This window comes from Nylanderia fulva, unplaced genomic scaffold (genome assembly GCF_048542155.1).
Source record: "Nylanderia fulva isolate GAGA-0341 unplaced genomic scaffold, ASM4854215v1 Scaffold12, whole genome shotgun sequence".
Classification (NCBI taxonomy): Eukaryota; Metazoa; Arthropoda; class Insecta; order Hymenoptera; family Formicidae; genus Nylanderia; species Nylanderia fulva.
In genome coordinates, this window is record NW_028189409.1 from 3,722,732 (window position 1) to 3,743,207 (window position 20,476).

Genomic DNA, 20,476 nt, shown 5'->3' on the forward strand with positions numbered 1-20,476 from the left:
CATATAAGTATTAATTGAACAGTTGATAAAATAGTCGAACTGTTTTACATTTCCCGAGTTTATTCTCAAAAGTACATGCTCCTGAGTCAATCTATATAGATATATTATAAGAAAAACTTATCATTTCTTTTTTTAGAGCTTTGTGATGACTTTCTAATGTGCGTTATCCCGTTTTTTACAGCTCGTCTCCATTAACGTTGTATGATTCTAGTCGAGCGTTGCCACCGCCAGCTCATCACAGCTCGGCCAGACCGTTACTGGCAAGTCACGCAGCACATCCGTTGCCTGCGCATATGCAGCCTACAGCTGTTTACGGATTGGCTCCGTTATCACCAGCCAAACACCAATATCAAGCTCCCAGTTTATGGTTCACCGAATAAATTATTCGAATATATCCATGTCGTGAATAAAGAGTACGTCGAAATGTACGAAAGCGAAATGTAATAAGTAATCGCACGAATGTTTCTGGGAACTTACGAGCCGCTTGTACCAATCAGCGTGAACGCGTAATCGATTAATGCATAAATTGTAACAGAAAGAGAGAGAGAGAGAGAGAGAAAAAGAAAGAAAAAAAGCGTGCACATTTTTCACATTTTTTGTGCACTTGGCCAGTAAAAACGGAGCGGGGTGGGAGCGTCCGAACTGTTGCAATTTACGAATACGAATATCGATATTGTGCATACACTTATTGTACTTGGAATTTACGATTGAGCAAGTTTTTGCCGAACGAAAAAGCAGTAGAGAGCAGTAGAGATGTGTTTAAAGATAAAAATTTTTGACAATCCGTCCTATATATATATATATATATGTATAAGCAGCGACCACTCCCTTTCGACTCCCCGCTCTCTCATAGAAAACGAAACGCTAGATCAGTGTAATTAGATCTCTTTGTATATGTTTGTTACGCCTCTTATGTGTTAGAAATAATCCTATCGCGACAAATTCATAAGAAGATCGTAAATGGAATAGGATTATCCTACTTTGACACGCGATTATACATAAACATAAACAGAAATCTCATTACAACTTTTCTTTCTTTTTTGTTCAATTCGAAGAGATATATATATATACATATATATATATATCTCGGCGTATGCGGCATGCTGTATCAAAGTTTCGTAAGTTTCCAGAGATTTACCGAAGTTTTATTACGAGAAGTAAGGTTTATAAGGACATTGCGTGTACAGACCAAAATTTTCTATCGAGATGTCCGGATCTATTTAACGTTCACATGCCCACAGTTTCCCCCCTCTATTGTAAATATACATATATATAAATATATATACATATATATAAAACTAGCACGTAACATTAAATAGATCGGGAGCATCGATATTGAGACGATAGAAATATTTGTACGTGAAATTCAGCGTCATGCCGAATTTCACGTGCGCGTGAAAACTGTGAAACAAAAATATTGTTCATATATACGATTTATATTTGCGATTTAATTTAAAATACGAATGAGAGTCTGCATTTCTTTACGATATGTCGAGGAAACATATCGCGCGCGCGAGTATCTTATTTTTAATGCTCTTTAACAGAATCATTTTTAGCGAACTTTATATATCTGTATATATATATATATTTTTTTTGTCTCGATCGTTGCCACTAGCGATCGCAATTTCGTTCTTGTTCGTGGGATGTTTGATTGTATTAAGAAAATATTTCGCTACGGGATATAGTGTGCTGTAGTCTTTTATGATATTTTATTCATAACGGGTACTCAAAACTAACGAGGTAACCATATTATTCTTCGTAGTTTGCAGCGTGTTACTCACAAGTATACGTTAATACACACATACACCCATATATTATTTAGTTGTACTATATATTCGGAATTTCAGATAGATATAGATATTCAAGTATATAGAGAATTATTCGGGTTGTCGTAAGTGTAGGAATATTCGTCAAAAAAAAATAATATTACACGCAAGAAATTTAGATTCAAGTCACGAATTTATTAAGATGATTACGCGACATCCGAATTGACGAAAGCTTTGACGTGCCTTTTTTGGAACAGTCCTATAATATTATTTATTTTATTATTACGTTATTATTTTCAATCGTTTATTTTCATCGTCAAACGTCATCTTTATCGCTCTATAGTGTTTCATTATCATACCCATCATCATTGCTACTAATCGTCATTGTTCTCATGCCTAATATTTTGTTCTAAATTGTATAAATAGCGTGTTATGGGCAATCTGCCTTAAGTTTATGGTCTAAAACACGAAATAGTGACCATAGTTTTGAAAGAATTATGAATTGTATATAGGTTTAATGATGAATTCTCTCGCTAATATTTCTTTCTCTAGCAATCCTTTGCATTTTGGCTGAGGCTGTATTGTAAAAAGAATGTAACAAGTACATTGCACAAATCACACAGCGATGAAAAAGAAAGATATTGGAGAAAGCGATAGCTTCTATTTCCACAGTAGAGTCGAGAGATTTTTTCGAATATCGAGAGGGAAAGAAAAAGGCAAAAACGCATCCTATATGAAAGAAATGCCAAACAGCAATAAAGTATAATAACGGATCTTATATTAAAGAATTTCTCACGGATATCACAAATCGTATATTGCATACATTTCCGCATACATAGATTTTCTTTTTTCTATTATTGTAATGATGTTTAGAAAGAGAGTGAGAGAGATAAAGAGAAAATGAGAGAGAGAGAGAGAGGTTTTTAGAAGTAGAGTTTTCATGAAACTAGTTTTCACAATTCCGTTCTTCTCATCGAATCACGTTCTTCCTCGTTGCATTTTCTACGTCAGTATCTAAACTAAAGTCAGCATCTTGCATTAATGATTTTTATTTTACTTGTAGAAAATAGAATATCATCGTTCTCTCAGGCAGTATCGTCGACGCGATACGCGATCTTGTTTAGGTATCGCGTCATTTTACGCAACTGCTAAAATACATGTATTTCGTGATTTTATGGAATAACGCTTAAGCATTGTTTTGCTCTAATTCTCTATCGATAAATAAATGTATAAAGTGGTGTAATATTCAGCATATATGGGATTAATTGCGGTATGTTGTTTAGAGTGATTCACGTCCAGAGTTTAATTAGAGATATTTTACACGTAGAGAGAAAAAGAGAATGTATGTATGTGTGTGTATGTATGTATGAAAGAGAGAAAAGAAAAGGAAGGAAAAAATTACAGAGTATAATAGATAAATGAATATATATAAGTGTAGTGTAGGGTGTAACGAAGTTTTAAACACATGTTACCGGTATCATGAGAAGAGAAACCCTTTTACGCGATACAATAAGTAAGCGACAAACAATATATACAGCTGCAATTTAACTATATATATATGTGTATATATATATATATATATATATATATATATATATACTATATTTAACTTATAGAGCAGGGCCGTTTCGGCTATCGGGTCCATGATAGCCTCGCAAATCTCTCGAGTGCCTTTATATCGAGAGGCATCATATATGAATCGATGTAAATCTGTAAACGACTCGTCGGACTCGTTTTGGTTAAAAGAGCGACGTCTATAGACCTCTTCTTTTTCATTTCTCTTCTTTTGCACCTCCTTATTTCTACAGTTACAACGCAGTTTGTCCCTCCCTTGTCTTAAGGTCTTATAAGCGATTTGCCCGATATCCCCTTTTTCGTATACGCATCGATACGTTTACATTGTACGAAAAGAAAAAAAAAGAAATATTTAATCAACTCGATGTGCCTGTTTAACGAATAATCGTATTTACACTGGGTAATTAATTAACTGTAATGGGAAAAGAGAAAGGGATATAAGAGTAGAATTGGGAAGTCGTTTTTTCTTTTTCTTCGATATAGACTGAACGCGCTAGCGCGTTACAATCATCGTGTAAAGCTACGTTACGTGAGTTGACATCCAATTCTTGGGTTTCGACGTAACCGAGTCTGTTCACGCCTACAATATTGTATATGTATATACATACATACATACATACATACATACATGCTTCCACATATAACAGTATAGAGAGAGATACTCGCGTCGCATTAATTAAAAAAAAAAAACTACCATATACCCTTCTCCATGTGAGAGTCGTGAGAGAAAAAAAAGAGTCATATCCTTAGGTTTCATCCCCTATACACATATATGTGCGTGAGTTGTAATAATAGTCATAGCACGCGTAGAGTGATAAGTTTTTTTCTCATTTCACATCTTCTTTTTCGTATATACTTTGTATACGAAATCATTAGATCGACAGACTTTTTCAGTCACGTTTCTCTCATTCCACTTCACGAGCAAGTCTTGACTGACGATTATAGGATTTCGATTATCGGGATTATAAGAGATGAACATGGATGAAACGTTGCAATTATTATTATAGATCTCGCTAAAGTGTTATTTTTTTCAGGAAGGGGAGGGATTTTATTGAACAAAAGGGTAGAGAGTAGAAATCTTTAGGGGTGACATATCGACATTTTAATGGGTACAAAAAAATACACGCGGACCACTATAATAGGTCGATTTGAGTTTTTTCGTTGTTGCATTTCGGATATGGTCTGTATAATTTTTTCCGGTCGTCGGTCAAAGCATGCTTACATTCATTTCAGAGCATTACATGTTGCTAATTAAAAACAGACATACACACAAACACAGACACACGCATAACTACACGTAATAAGCTATCTAAATAAAAAGAAGTAGAGACGCTATAAAACGCTGTGTGAAAAATTAAGTAAAAGATACCGTAATTGTATCAATGGTTCTAGTTGTGATATTTTATTATAATGCTGATATATTATATGTATATATTTGTGCGCAATTAACTTTGAGCGGGTTTCCTCGCGTGCCCGACGTATATATCGCGAGATATAAAGCATAGTAGAGAAGTTGTATCTTAATCTTAACATATTAATTATGCGGAAGAAGGGGAGGGAGGAGATTATACGTTGTTGCGGTAAATAATCCATGATGGTCGTTATATGTTATTTGGTGATTTTGCGAACAATTTTTTTAAATTTCCAATTCTAAATCATATCGTACAGATTTTCACGATCTTTTTTTCTTTCATCTTATCGGAGTATCATTCAAAATGTATCAAAATTTAATATTGTGATTTTTGAAATTAATTCGTTATTTGTTACAAGTGTAAAATTGCTAAATTTCTTAAATTGGAGATATAAATCTGATTTATGTATAACTAGATCTTTGAACAAAAAAAAAACTGAAAAGTAATATAATTATTTAAACATTTACATAATTGCGCGCAACTGTAACAGTTACTCCTTTTGTTTGGATAAAGTATGATAATAACATTAAGATATAAGTATCTAGTTCTTTTGATCGTTTTTGAATATGTACATACGTTTCTTATTATATCCGAGGGTTGGGGGGTGTGATATATTAGTCTTAGGTGTAGTGCCTAAAGTGATGAGATTGTGTGTCTGATAATAAGATTTATTTAGCATGGAATCTTCGAAGTTAGTCCTGCATCGGTTCAGGAAGAATTCACTGGATCGCGAATGATTGCCAGGAAACAAGTGTTATTTATATTAAAATTATTCAATTAAACAAATTGATGGTTTTAATATTAATAAACCTTTGTCGGGACGAGAAAAAGATAGGGATGAAAAAGCGCGACTAATATTTCTTATGCATTGGGGCTGCAGATTATTTATTAAAGTCACTGCAAAATCGGGAAACGCTTAGATGTGCTTAGCGTGGGAAGAATATTTGTGGTCAAATGTAAAGAAAACAAGAAAAAAAGAAAATAGGATAAGGGGGAAGGCTTACAATTTTTCATTGTTAGGACTGTAATATTCATCGCGTTGTACGGGATAGTTTGTATAAAATTATGTTATCACTGTAAACAAAAAGTAACACTGACTCTCTCACGAGAGAGAGAGAAAGAGAAAGAGAGGTAGATATGTAGCTATATATATATAATATATAGGAAAGAATAACATATTTTTGGAGTTAATAGAGGATTGATATTGTACTGTGCTCCGTAAATTATTGAACATTTCTCTTTCTTAGGTTCTCCATTTGCTACGTTGCTCGTTGTAATCGGACCACATTTGCAAGTATAGACAATTGTTAGCTAAACAACTTCCGGTTAATATCTACAAATCTACTTGAACATGTATTTGAGTAAATATTTCTCGAAACATTTGTATTAATATTTAAAATATATATATATGTAAATTATTTATTACTACGTTTACATGTCAAATTTAGAAGAGCGTAACATTTTCGACGTGAGAATGAAAAGTCTTTAGAAAGGGAAAAAGAAACGGCGATCCCATATACGTTTAAGGGAGCTTGACATCTTTCGATCTAAAGCAGAAAATATAATTATCAAAGTTGACTTAGACTCCAGAGAGTTCTAAAGTTGTCATTACTAGAATAAATGAAGTCCGATTAGAGAAGCAAAGATAGATAGTTTATCGCGCGCGGGTAATTAATATATAATAATAAGATATAGGAACTACGAGATTCACCCTATCTGACTGTTCTTCGATGTTCTTAATGTTCACTATTATACTATGGTAATATATATCTATGTATAACGGCAAATAATAATTAACGGTGGGACTTGTACTATATATATATATACACACGTTTATCGAGATTTACGCATAATAATGTATTATAAAAAAATTAGTCATAGGTGAAGAGAAAGAGAGATAGTATCTTCGTATATATAGACACATCACTGTTTAGATTCTCTGGCCGTTTCACCTACGTGTGGCTGATAGAGGCAATTAAAAATTAGAGGCGTGTCTCTTTTTTTAGTACAGAAAATATTTCTCTCCATGAGTCGGTAGTAAATTTGATGTTTTACAAATCGAACGTATTTTAGAACTCTTTCTTCCTAACTTAACATAGAGGACGATCCAGTCGCAGACTCTTTATTATAGTCTTCGGATCGCTTGTATGCATTGGACCAGACAGAAATCAATTGTTATTCGTATTTGTGAAATCAAAAAAGAAAGCTAGAGAGAGATAGAGAGGGAGGCGTGCGTAATTAGGAGACTTTTTTACAGACGCAGGCCGTTTTTGCTCTTTCGAGTCTCTTTTTTGGTACGTAGACACGTTTGAAGGGACCGAAGCGTCGTCGTCTCTTTTAAAAGTATCCAGCAAAACACTCTTCGTATATTTAATTACATCTCGTCTAGTGAAAGTATAAGTGGGCAGTATTTAGTTCTTCGCTATATATTCATGACACAATTTTCGTAGTCATTAAAAAACACGAGATAATCAACGTAACGCAGGGAAGACGAAACTTTAGCAGAGGTGCGAAAATGTCCGTCTAAATCCTGGGACTTTATATTTTATAAGTCGAATACTTGCATTAATATTGTCTCGATAAAATATATCGCTACGCTACGTATTTGTACCGCGTGTTAAATGAACGTCTCTTTTACGTGTATTTCAATTGTACCATGATAGTGTATGATGATAGTAGTGATGACACAAGTTGCATAATTATCGGTGCATCGGTTTTCACGATATCCTGATTACAAATATCGTCTATTTGGATTATATCGTATGAATTCTCCAATTAAAATATGGATCAATTAGGTTCTCTCGACACGTATTCCATAATCTTTCCAGTTTATAAATTTGTTTTTTTTTTACTCTAGCTAATTATCATCCTATCATTTAAGTTCACGAAAATATTTAGGCTGCTTGTATTAATGTATCGCATTTAATGCTGAGTCTGATTCTTGCTTATTTATATACGAGAAAAATCTTCATTAGCTTCATCATCCCGCGTGATCATTTTTATATATCATAAACGCGAACCTCAATTGTCAAATAATAATATCGCACATAATTTTTTACATCGAGATTGTTCATTCTGTTTAACTTCTTTCGAGAAAGAATTTTCATAGCGTTGCCTTATTAATGACTTATTGTCGATATAATATGATAATCATTAAAACGCGACATTCATACGTATTGCCGAGTAAATTAATCGTTAAAGTCATCGATATTAATATACTATCTGCCAAATCTCTTTCTCGTATGAACAAAAACACATCACACAATTATATATCACGAAGGATCTAGGCGCGGAGATTTTTAGAAGCGGTTCCAGGAAAACAAATTCGCGAAAAATTATCATTCAATCTAATCGTCATAATAATTACCGGTATTTCTATCTTAGATTCGCGCATGGATCTTTCTTTTACACTTCTTATACACGCATACGCCAAGAATATAAGTAACCCCGACTTATCGTCCAAAGTGGCGAGTAAAGTGAAGTTTCTAAAGTACGATTATTAAGTGTATAGAGTGTTTTTAAGCTTTCGCAAGAAATCTCTTAAGTATTGTATTGTAATCGTTGGCTGAGCCAAAAAAATATCTCCGCTTATGCATATGTGGTCCCTTTTGCGGATTCGTTCTGTCAATATATACAGACACGTGGTTAATATCTAAGTACGGATAGCCGACGAACAATTAATCGTTTCGAGTCGCTTCGGTACAGATATGCATCGCGTAATGCAATAAGATGTTAATGTCGTTTGATTGTCATTCTTTTCCACTTGGCGATGAAACGTGGTTTTATGTAATTTTGTTGTCTCGGAACTGACATTAAATCATCTCTTTTATATTAGAAGTACGATAAATTTTCATCGCAAGCTCTTTCTCTTTCTAAAAAGCTATTCTATTCTTGATCTGTTAATGTAAAAAAATATTTCATACGTTTTAATTTGTTGATTAATATGTATAAAATATCGATTGCAGTTGTAAAATTTCTTTATATATATTTTTTGGCAGTTTATTTTTCATTGCGTGGTTTATTGAAAAATAACTCTCTTTCTGATTGAAGAAAAAAAATATATAAAAATCATTGACGTGTGTGCGTGTGGATATGTGCAAATACAACGCAAGTTAAAGCAACATAGAACAGTGTCTTTAGCAAGAATATATAGTTACTATTACAAAGTAAAAAAAAATTCTAATTAAAAGATTTAGAGTAGACTTAGATAGAGCGTGCCTTGCGTTATTCGTGACACCGACATCACTGGATGTCACTTCTTCGGGATCCGTATCGTACTAATCCGTACTTAGATATTTGACAAGTATGCATTTTATATATATATGTTTATTTGTATATAAAATATATGTATAAAATGTACACGTATACACATCTCTACATATATAGATGCCTAGATAATAGTTAACATATGCATAGATAGATACACACATACCTGCATATATATATATTATAAATATTACATCCATATATTATAAATAATATTCATATTATGTAACAAAAAAGCTTATGTACCGTGCGACGGATTATTCCGGAGGTCGACCAGAGTACAAAGCGTAGATTTAGTTTGGCCTCGGAAATAGTCTGCGCACGTAGTCGAATCGATGTCATCGACAAATGTTAGAATATCGAAACATATATTTAACAACAACAAAAAAATACGCGTAGAGAAAAAAACCGCCGACCGCCACATTGTTTAATATCGTCGCATCGATTGAGAATTGAGAGATTGCCGTCTATTTTACTGACAATAAATGAAACTTACGGCGGATCGGAACGAACAAAACTTCTCTGGAGAGCTATTATGTATTATATAAATATTTAGAATCCGATTGAAAAAAAATCCGTTTTTCATCACATTTAATTATAAAAACGCGAACAATATTTGAAATGATCGGAATGAAATTAGCATAGGAAAATTATTATTGACAACCAAAGTGTGAATAATTAAAAAATTAAAATTTTCAATCAAAAATCGTAAGCAAGTTACATAATGGCTCTCCTGACAAAGATTCGAATTTGGATGCGTTTGTTTTTTTTTCTGTAATAATAATGATTAAACGAAGGATAATTGGATTCGTGCGATGAATCTAACATTGATAACATCTGGCAAATGAGATTATCGAAAAAAAGGGAAATTTTGTATAAAGAGAAAATTCCTGGTTCTCGATCGACGGGACGATCAACATTTGGCAAATTACACCGAACGTATATCTATAACATAAGCTATTAAAAATTCTAATCTCGTGATGCAGCTCGTGACTGTCGAAGGAGAGGAGGAAGAAAGGGCGTAATGAAAAATGTAAAAAAAAAAGAAAGAAGATAGATCGTCCAGTGATTCTTCATGGAATCCTTCGGCAGTCACGATCTCGTCGCTTTTTCCGATTAATAGGGATTATAATAATCGGTGACGACTTACTTAATAACGACTACAGAGAGTGTTTCTGAATTTTTTAAGTCGACGCATCGACACTAAGGTGCATATATCCTGCGGGCGCAAGAAGTCTATTTGATATTTATATTTTAATACACACACACACACACACACACACTCGAGCCGATTATATTTAGTGTATTGTAATTATCGAATATATTGATTAACCGTCCCCGGGCGTTCGTTCCGGAAGTTCCGGGAGATGGAAGTACAGAGGGAAAAAAAAAAGAAACAGGAGCGCGAGCCACGATTTTTCTGTATATTACTGTAGTATAATAATCAAACACTAAAGACTAATGCTTAAGGTGAGCGATGGAGGCTCCGTGATAATTCGGAGTCGCAGTAGGTACATGTATGTATTCGCGAATTATTATGCAACATAAACGACACACGTCGGAGAGGAAAAAAGAAAGAGAGGAAAGATTAGGAGAAAAAAAAACGCATTTGACTAATTAACAGAGATCGGGTATACGCAGCGATATACAACAGACGTCACTGTGTCTTAGCTCGTAAAAACAAAAAATAATAAATGCGGATGTTCGCGCATCGTTCGCGAACAATCTGTGAACTGAGTTGAGTAGTATTAAGCGCACTCTTATTTTTTCTTCTTCTAAAAAAAAAACACTCCTTAATTTGCGTATTCGACAACTCCCGTGTCCATCAATAATATTCAGCTCGAACCAACGAAAGTAATCTCCTGTAAACTATTATTCCACTATTACTTCCTGCGTCTTTCCGTTTCATATAAAAATAATTGTTGCCGATCCATTTTGCTGAGTTGAGTTATATAAGCGCACTTTTTGTTTATTTAATAATATTTAATCGCACTACTGAACTGTCGATATTCTAAAGCATCGAGAACATTTTGTGTGTATTTAGAAAATTACATATCTCGTGTCTCTTATTTTCTGCGTAAGATTCTTCGATCTTTTGCGATGAAAGAAAGAGCTTTTCCCAACAAGTGGAAAGGCGGCCATTTTCTTATACAAGTGTGATTTTTTTATATTAATCTCTTTTATATTTAATATCGGTTTCGCTCAGTTTTAAACGAGAAAACCGGGACGGAGTGAATCGAAGTTCGAGCTTGGCGTGCAATTGTGAAATCTTTGATTTGCTCCAAAACGTAAACGTCAATTATCCCGATATTTGCGACTCTTGGTCAAAGGAGAACTGAAGAAAAAAAATAGCAATTACTAACATACATATACGCCTAAGTCAGCTTGTCGCGCCTGTAAAAAATCGACTGTTCACATTTTGCTGGATATTATCAGGTAGCAGCATAGCAACGCAGCGATTTCGGAATGGAGGGGCAAGAAAGAAAGAAAGAAAGAAAGACATTTTTTTAACTCTTACGTACCTGTTCTATATACGTCTATAAGTCCGCAATCAAAGTAATTGTGTTTTCACCGAAAGAAAGTGATCAAAAATGAGACGTCGATCAAAAAGCCTCGCGTTTGTAATACGTAGACGAGAAATTTGTTAGGCACGAAACTCTCGAATCGTCCCTTTTTTATATGATACGCTGCATCGAATCCCACATAATAGATAAACGTGATTAGAGATTAACAAATAAAAAAATAAATAAATAATATAAATAATACTTTGTCTCGGCGCGCGTCCCGCCAGATTCTGTACTTTGCTGTGCTGTCACATGACATTTTAAAGAGATCGATGTAACTAGATCAACCAATGTGATTCTGTGGCTTTAGTATCCTCTCTATTTGCATTATATATATACCTATTGAAAAATCAGCGTTTTGAAATTTAACGCTAAATTCAATGCTGATTATAGAGATGACGCGTGGATTTCCTATAGATCGAACACGGACTTCCTTTCCTTTAGTCTCAAGCTATAGAATGATATTGATTGTGAATTTTTGATAGACTCGTAGGGCATTTAAGAATCCACATATTAGATTATAACGGGAACCGATCTGTAGAATGTTAAAAATTAACGTCTGTGAGATAGAGATTGTTCGTCTGTAAGTTCCATAGTTTTTCATGATTAGGATGTAAGGATTTCTATTCTAATATATATTAATGTGTTGGGCAAAGAAATATTGACTTCTCGAGAGTAGTGCGGGATCTTTTGCTGAGAGATACGAAATGTGTGTAATAATGTATATCTACTTCTCTTCTTATCGGCCAAGTCCTACAATTTAGATTATATACAGACAAGAATTGTCGTCGCCTAGAATACCTCCTAAATCTCCTAAACCAAAAATGTTTATTCGACGAATTTAAGAAAATCGCGAATAATGTTATTGAATTATTCTTCTATCTTTGATTCATTTACTTGCGTACAATTGCAAAAGGACATATCAAGCCTTCAAAATTTTCGGTGAATAATTAAAAAAATGCAAATTATCCGCTTGCTTTTCGGAAATATATTTTTCATGCTTTGCATTTTCTCTTTAAACTTTATACTTTTAATCACAAATTTTGCTGAACACTATCAAATCGTGTATGCATAAAAATAAATCGAACACTATATAATCTACAGCAGCAAAGAGCCAATAGCGCAGGGAAAGTTTATAAAAATTTTTAAATTTTCATTAAAAAATGATAAATCTGTCAAAAAATTTAAGTGTCGTAAAAATGTAAATTTCTTCAAATTGCTTCCACTAATTAATTAATTAGAAATTCTCTTTTTTTTTTAAACAGTATATAGAAATAATCGAGAAATCCATGAGAGTAAAAACTACTACATAATTTTAGCATATAAAAGAAAAGTTAATTATTTTCGCTATATTACGATCGATTGCACTTTGTATATGAGAAGTCGAATGCAAGATTGTTATTTGTGTCATCTTATACACAGTACGTTGTCTACTTTTCCTTGTCACAAAAACCTACGATTTCAATACACGTACAGTTGTTACGTAAAATCAAATTACGCGATTATTAATTAAGCACATGCGACTGAATAATCAATTAAAGGAAAAAAAGGGGGTAAACAGTAGGATGCACATACGTTCGTAAATGTATAGTTTACTCGTAGAGGACGTGTGCGGCTTTATATAATACCGGTGCGTTGTATATTAGAACAAGTATACATACATACATACATACATATATACGGCAGACCGATATTGTACGAAATAAACGAGTTAATTTACGAGCATTGTTATATATATGTATGTTATGATATATTAACTGATAAAACCAGGGTACATATTAAAAAAAAAAAAAAACTATGTATATGTGTAATACGTTTACACGCGAGCATCCCATCGCACACGTGAATAACGAAACAATTATTATTGTGTACTATAAAATTACGTGTTCGGCGGGACGTGTGAAATAAAAAAAATAAATAAACGTATTTCACCGATTTTTTTTTACCGTCGGGCACAATACGAAACATGTAAATGTATATTTATTTAGAGGAGGAAAAAAAAGTAGCGTTGCGTGTGTATGGTTGAAAATATATATTATAATAGAATATAAAAGAAAAAAAAGAGAAGCATAAACTCGATACTAGACTGTCGTAGATTTATTATTAAAACTTATTATTATCGTTCCTGCCTATTCGCGCAATCTTTGACTGCAATATATTGTAAACACGTCGGACCAACGTCGTTGTGAGCAAATTAGCTGTAAATTTTCACACCGTTACAGCCTCTCGTCGTCGAGCACCGTCACTTTGCAAAAAATAAAAAAAAAAGAAAAGGAAAGAGGAAGGAAAAACATAGTACGCTAAAAAAAACGTACGATGTTTGACCTTTTTTTTCTTGCCAAATCACAAAATTAGATTCCATGTTCATATATCATATTGATATATAAAATATAAATGTCTCTATCGATGCTAGCTATATAATGCACATAGCTATTATATATATATAAAAAATATATCGTATATATATATATATATATATATATATATATATATATATAAAATATATATTTAGAGAAAATTATCTTTTAATCGAACGTAACTTATCCGTGTGTATTTAAAAAAAAAATACGATGTTTGCTTTGAAAATAAAAATAAAAAAAACATATACACAAGTTTTACGCAACCGAAGATAGTATATAATGCAGAGACAGGTGCTCGGCTCTCCAGGTATAATAATATATATTCTAGGCTTTTATTCGTAGAATTCTCGTATTTTATACATATATATAAATACATATGACGCTCACATCGACAAGGCTTGTAAATGAATTTCACCGAGATGATCTCTCGAGACAGTAAAATGAATTTCGAAGAAAAAAGACATTTTCTTTAAAAAAAATTATTTTTCGAAAAATTCGGATTTTTTTTGGATTTGGCTTCTGGGGGTAATCTTTTTTTTCGATGCCTTATTGGAAAACGCAAAAAAATTGTCATTGATTCAAGCAAAAAAAGAAACACGTATATATTTATCGGGATTCTAAACGACATCATTTATTATCTGCGACTACGTGATTTTCATCTCGCAATTGCGAGCAAATTACTATATACTTGTCATGGTATATGTGGTATTAAACACACCGACGAGATAATAACATTAACGATAACAATTACAAAATAAATGTTGCCTTTTGTCATATTGGTAAATGGTAAAATGAGCAAGATATACTAATAAAAAAAATTATGTGCGATTAATACAATGTAATATATATATAATCTATTGTATTATATAAGTATATATACTAATACCGCGCGGTCACGCATTAATTATGTACAACGTCGTGGAGATTATTTCGTATGATTGTAAATGATATGTGTGTTGCGTTGATGTAACGCGCCCCTATATTGCAGTAGGGCTGTGAAATAAATCAACCAGACACTTTGCCGGTCTTCTTGTATATGCAAATCCCCCCAAAAAGCGTCCAAGGACTATTTAACCGGAGCAGGATTATGTAAATGGATTGTCTCATTTTTTATATAAACATGTGCATGTGGAATCGGAATATTCTTTATTCTTAACTTGCGTATTATATATGATTTCAATCACAGTACAAATATTACTTTCACACAAACGAAGATCGATATGCTGATTAACGTCATGTCCGATACTTATTCATCGATTGGTATTTATAGAAAAAAATTCGATGGTATATATATATAATATTCTTTTTTAAATGAATCCGATATACACATGCGCGAAGAAATATAGACAAACTTTCTGAATAGTCTCAAAAATCGCTGTATCGTCAAATCTACATCTAGATGATATTTTAAGAAGTAGAGCTTACGGAACTGTTATTTTGTGCTACTTTATGAAGCGCATTGGTTTGCATTGAGGAAGCAACTAGTTCAGGCATAGGTGGCACGGTGCTGTTAGACGGCACGTGAAAGAAATACAACATAAACCCTGCTGCCAGTAGTAAATGCATACCCAAAATTACAGCAATATATATGATTCTATGTTTACCTAAAATCAATTATTATATCTACTTATTTCGCCTATTAACATCACACGCTTTTTCTATTCATATTTATATTAATTCTACATTAACTTATTGGACTTATTAAATTTTTTTGTAGTATCTATGTATTTTAATAATAGTGATATATCTTTTACCTGCAATCACTGGCAACAACGATCGTAGCAAAACTCCTCCAGATAAAAATGTTGCTAGTATGACTAGACTCCATTGCAACCAACCAATTTGAATTGTCCATAGAAAAGCTACCGGAACGTAAATGCTTAAGGAGTATCCATATAAACATAAGAGTTCTAAAAGTCCTGGGGCAGCATAAGACTGAAAAACAAAGATCAAGTGTTAATATAAAAAATGATCAAAAGATAAGCAAAGAGGAATATTGTATAACAAACCTCAATTAACTCCTCTTCAGTATTTCTTGAACCGTAAGTCCATTTTAATGCACCCCATAGGGCTAACGGTAGAAGCCATGCATACAAAAATATGCAAGTGGCTGCGTATGAAACGACATGAAAATCATACTTCCAATGATATTTGGCGGAACTGGCAGTCTGTAAATAGTTTGCCATATTCCCGCTGATTGCAATGGAGAATACCAAAGTCACACATATCCAAAAGGGTCCGTACAAATCTGGATTTGGTCTTATGTGCGTTATAAGATAATTATCGCTACCATGTGGTACCATGGATCGCTTAAGCCTTTCCACAACATCGCTTGTATTGACATTGAAGAACTTTTGATAATATTCGATCGTCCAAAAGTTAGGTTGAGAAGTACCTGAAAAAAATAGATTTTGTTCAATTTAAATTCCATATAAATTCCATACACATTAAAACGATATTTTTTTTATTTCTTCATAAAAAAATAGAATAGAAATTTTTCTAGAATTATGAACCTTCAGTTTTATTGGGAATTCCCTGTAGATCTTCGACGATGCCGATACCCGTGGAATCGTTTGACAAGTTATGGAAAGGCTGATGAGTCGAAGTCCCAGTGTTCAGCTGTCCATCAGGATTGTCTGCATGGCTCATCGATGGGAAATCGTGGAATGATATAAATTGCGAATCTGTGTTTTTCGTTGGACCACCATCCATGATTTAATATTTAACGTAAACTTCCTCTTATCCTCGATTTGACAAACGCCATGTATACATCGCAAAAACATATGTATTTGACGTCATCACAGAATTGAAACAGTCACGAAATGTGAATATTTAGATACGATACTTCAAGCTCCAAATGTCAAACAATCTATTTTATCGACAGTTGAGACTATGCAGTTCTAAAGCAGATGGAGTTAAAAAATGAAATGGCACTGTTTCTCTCTGTTCCAACTATTTTATCGCGAATCTGGTATCTGAACAGTCACCAGTTAACCACGACGCGTTTGACGTTGATGACGTTATGTCTTAATATTTTTCTTACATTCATGCGGCGAATATGACTATTGACAGTTCGAAGTTCTGTCATTATTAGATTTAAGACAGTTCAGGCTTTGCTCATTTTTTAATTAGTTTATTGTTAAATCCTGGTTAAATAGAGCAGTATTGTAGCTGTTCAACATGATGTATTTACTGTGAATAAATTTGATAGAAGGAGAAAAATGTATAATTTAGGGTACGTTTTGATAAATATATTCAATTTACAATTGTACATTTTTGAAAATATTTTGTCGCTTTATATATAATTAAAAATTCATCATTTTTTTTTATAAGAATAATATTGTTTAACCAAATTTATTCTTTTGTAGATAGATAGTGATGCATATCTCTAGGACAAGATCTTTTGTATAAAGGAGGAGAAGAAAGAAAGATGTATCGATCCTATAATCATCTGAATTTTATTCGAAGTATAACATGTAGATATCATGCCGATCAGTTATGCATATTCCAGATTGGATTAAGTAAAAGACATGCCAGTATTTTAATAGTGCCCAAGTATGGTGCGCAATGCAAAGTACATGTGCTTTCATATTCTCAAAATGTCTTTGCTAACAAAAAGATAGACAAGCATGAAAATGGCAGATGGATCAATCTAGCAAGGTTTTTATCTGACAATGCAAAGAGTAAGAAGGATGACTCTGAAACGAAATTGGGTCAACAAGTTCAGCAGAAAATAATAGAATTAAATGAAGACAAACTGGGCAAATTAAAAGAGAGAGTGTTAGACATAAAACCAATTGATTCTAGTGATGATAAGGAAAAGGAGAAAGAAGTGACTAAATTTGCTGAAAGACAATCTGCAGAATCCAAAGAATCATTGAAGGACGATGTTCTATCGAAGAAAGGTATGGCGTATTTAAATATTGATTTATTATTATATATTAATGAAACTAATTTCTGATATTTGTAGCGAAAAAGAAAATCAAAGTCGATAAATCGACATCTTTGGAACGTAATTTTATTACACCTGTGAAAGCTATGTCAGATTTTTTATTAAAGCCTTCTGATTTGGAATCTTTACCAAAAACAAAGAGACGTTCCCCATATGAGTTTGAACCACCTATTACAGTTTATTGGAGGAAAGATGTTGAGGCTAAGTAAGAGAATTTTGTTCATACTATTTAATTAATAAATTCTTCAATTCTTGTATACATGTGTTACAATTGCAAATGCAATTTAACATTAAAGATTTATTTATTTATAGAGCTCTAGAAGTTTGGGGATCTCGAGAGGCTTTGCTGAAAGAACTTTTGAAGAAAGAAGTTGAGCGAAAGATTTATCAGCAGAGTAAATATATATATATATATATATATATATTTTTGTATACATAATTTTTTTCATCTTTTAGTTGTATGAAATTATTATTTCTAAAACAGAACCTTTTTCTTGTCTCTTCAAGACAAAGAATATTTAGTTAGAAGTTGTTTATCTATCTTACAAAATCATTTACATATGTCTTAATAGTAGACTTTGCATGATAGAATAATTGATACAAAGATTGAAACCTAAGCTTTTCATCACAGATGTTTTTACGGTCAAACGGAGATTGAGGGATTACAGGCGGGAAATTGGTAACAAGACAGAGATAGTTCAGAAGGAAGGCCTTTTTGGAAGATCTGGCAAAGTAGTATTGACTGCAATAGCTATGTATGTATTGAATTGATGCTTATTCAGCTAATTTTACGCTTACAATTGTAAGATTTTTTTCAATTAATCTTCCTTTTTTCCAGAAATGCTAGTAATTTCATATGTAAATTAATTGCTTGGTTGTATACTGGCTCGCATAGTATGTTTTCTGAATGCATACACTCTGCAGCGGATACTTGCAATCAACTAATTCTAGCCTATGGTATTCATAAATCAGTGCAGGTAAATCAAATTATTTTAAATACTTGTAGGAGATCCCTTGAGAGCAGTTTTATTAATCATCCTAATAAATTTTACAGAATCCTGATCCCGATCATCCGTACGGTTACACAAATATGAAGTATGTTTCTTCATTGATATCAGGCGTGGGAATCTTTTGCGTTGGCACGGGTCTTTCCATCTATCACGGGATTCATGGTCTTCTGTTTCCCGCGCCGTTCGAATCTCTTTTTTGGGCATACTTTGTCCTAGGAGGATCCTTGTTGTCGGAAGGAGCGACTTTAATGATAGCATTGCAGTCTATTAAGAGAGGCGCACAGGAGAAAAAAGAAAGCTTTAAACAATTTGTCTTAGAAGGGCAGGATCCGTCCGTAAATGTCGTGCTTATGGAAGATTTTGCAGCTGTAAGTATTATTATTGTTTCACATTTTCTCCTAACTCTAACATAATATATATTTGATTCGGAGTCCTTTTATTTTAAATTAATATTAATATAAAATATCTTGCTAGTAATTTTAAAGATTTTTTAATTAGTGAGAGAAAACGATTGTTGAAAAAATATTTAACAAAAATTGAAAGTTCAAAGTAAATTATGAAAGATTAAAATATAGTATTTTATATATTCTTGGAAAAATTTCTAATCCTGATGTCACATAGGTACTTGGAGTTATCGTCGCAGCGGGATGTATGGGTTTGACTTCATATCTGGAAAATCCAATGTTCGATGCCTTTGGTTCGCTTCTGGTGGGCGGTTTACTCGGTGGAGTGGCATCCTTTATAATTTATTCGAATGTTGCTGCGCTTATAGGAAGGAGTATATCACAGGAAAATTTGGATAAAATTAATGCCGAATTAGAAGCGGATATAATGGTAACGTTATGCTTAAAATATTATCTACAAAATTAGCAGTAAATATCCAATTTTTTGGATGTATTAATTTTTATGCATTTTTTTGCCAAATTTAGGTACGTGCGATTCACGATGTGAAAGGCATCGACATGGGTAATCATTTGGTACGATACAAAGCTGAATTAGATTTTGATGGACGAGAACTCACAAGATCTTATCTAGACAAACATGATCTTGTTACAATGCTGGAGGTATAGACATGATTTCCATTTTTACTGAAAGCCGTATATAATACTTAATACTATATCATTGAATATCTAATCTCTCATTTTAGGAAGTAAAAAGTATGCAAAATATCGACGAGTTAGAAGCGTTTTTATTGAAACATGGTGAAAATATTGTAGATATGCTCGGTGGAGAAATTGATAGAATAGAATTAAAGTTAAAGGTATGTATATATATTTCAACTCACAATAATTTATATGTTATTATTAATAATAATTTAAAATTGTTAATAATTTTCTTGTATTTTCAGAAAAATCATCCAGAAATACGACATTGTGATTTAGAAATTCTATAAAGATACCTGATGGCATAGAATAATTTAATTTAAATCTAAATTATAAACTTTCTCTTCTCTTGCTCCTTTTCCTATAGATGTACATTATTATTTATAACCTCTTTCAATCCTAGACGTAATTTTAATATAGAAATGATTTAAACAAAGTGATTATACTTTAAGATAGAAGTTATTTCAT

The 20,476-nt window shown here is 32.8% G+C and overlaps 3 protein-coding genes across 4 annotated transcripts in view; 2 read left to right on the top strand and 1 right to left on the bottom strand.

Moving 5' to 3' along the window:
* The window catches only part of Hipk (Homeodomain interacting protein kinase), a 108,223-nt gene extending 93,260 nt beyond the window's left edge, over positions 1-14,963 (top strand). The window contains 1 exon segment of the mRNA XM_085490345.1: positions 182-14,963. Coding sequence (XP_085346471.1) covers positions 182-380 — 199 coding nt within the window. The 3' untranslated portion in view covers positions 381-14,963.
* A 109-nt stretch (positions 14,964-15,072) lies between these two features.
* LOC114942651 (protein YIPF1) lies at positions 15,073-16,772 on the bottom strand. The gene is made up of 4 exons (XM_085490346.1): positions 16,457-16,772; positions 15,953-16,338; positions 15,698-15,878; positions 15,073-15,547 (listed from the first exon to the last, which is right to left on the bottom strand). Exons 1-4 carry the CDS (start codon positions 16,653-16,655, stop codon positions 15,351-15,353), a joined length of 963 nt encoding a protein of 320 aa, XP_085346472.1. The 5' UTR covers positions 16,656-16,772; the 3' UTR covers positions 15,073-15,350.
* A 117-nt stretch (positions 16,773-16,889) lies between these two features.
* ZnT49B (solute carrier family 30 member 9) lies at positions 16,890-20,421 on the top strand. 2 transcript variants are annotated; one of them, XM_029318069.2, is made up of 11 exons: positions 16,890-17,178; positions 17,312-17,848; positions 17,914-18,100; positions 18,208-18,290; positions 18,527-18,650; positions 18,734-18,872; positions 18,950-19,273; positions 19,527-19,739; positions 19,835-19,969; positions 20,053-20,166; positions 20,254-20,421. In XM_029318069.2, exons 2-11 carry the CDS (start codon positions 17,374-17,376, stop codon positions 20,296-20,298), a joined length of 1,839 nt encoding a protein of 612 aa, XP_029173902.2. In that variant the 5' UTR covers positions 16,890-17,178; positions 17,312-17,373; the 3' UTR covers positions 20,299-20,421. The 2 variants fall into 2 exon arrangements, with proteins under 2 accessions (XP_029173902.2, XP_029173903.2); XM_029318070.2 differs by having other exon boundaries at positions 17,316-17,848.
* The last annotated feature ends 55 nt before the right edge of the window (positions 20,422-20,476 follow it).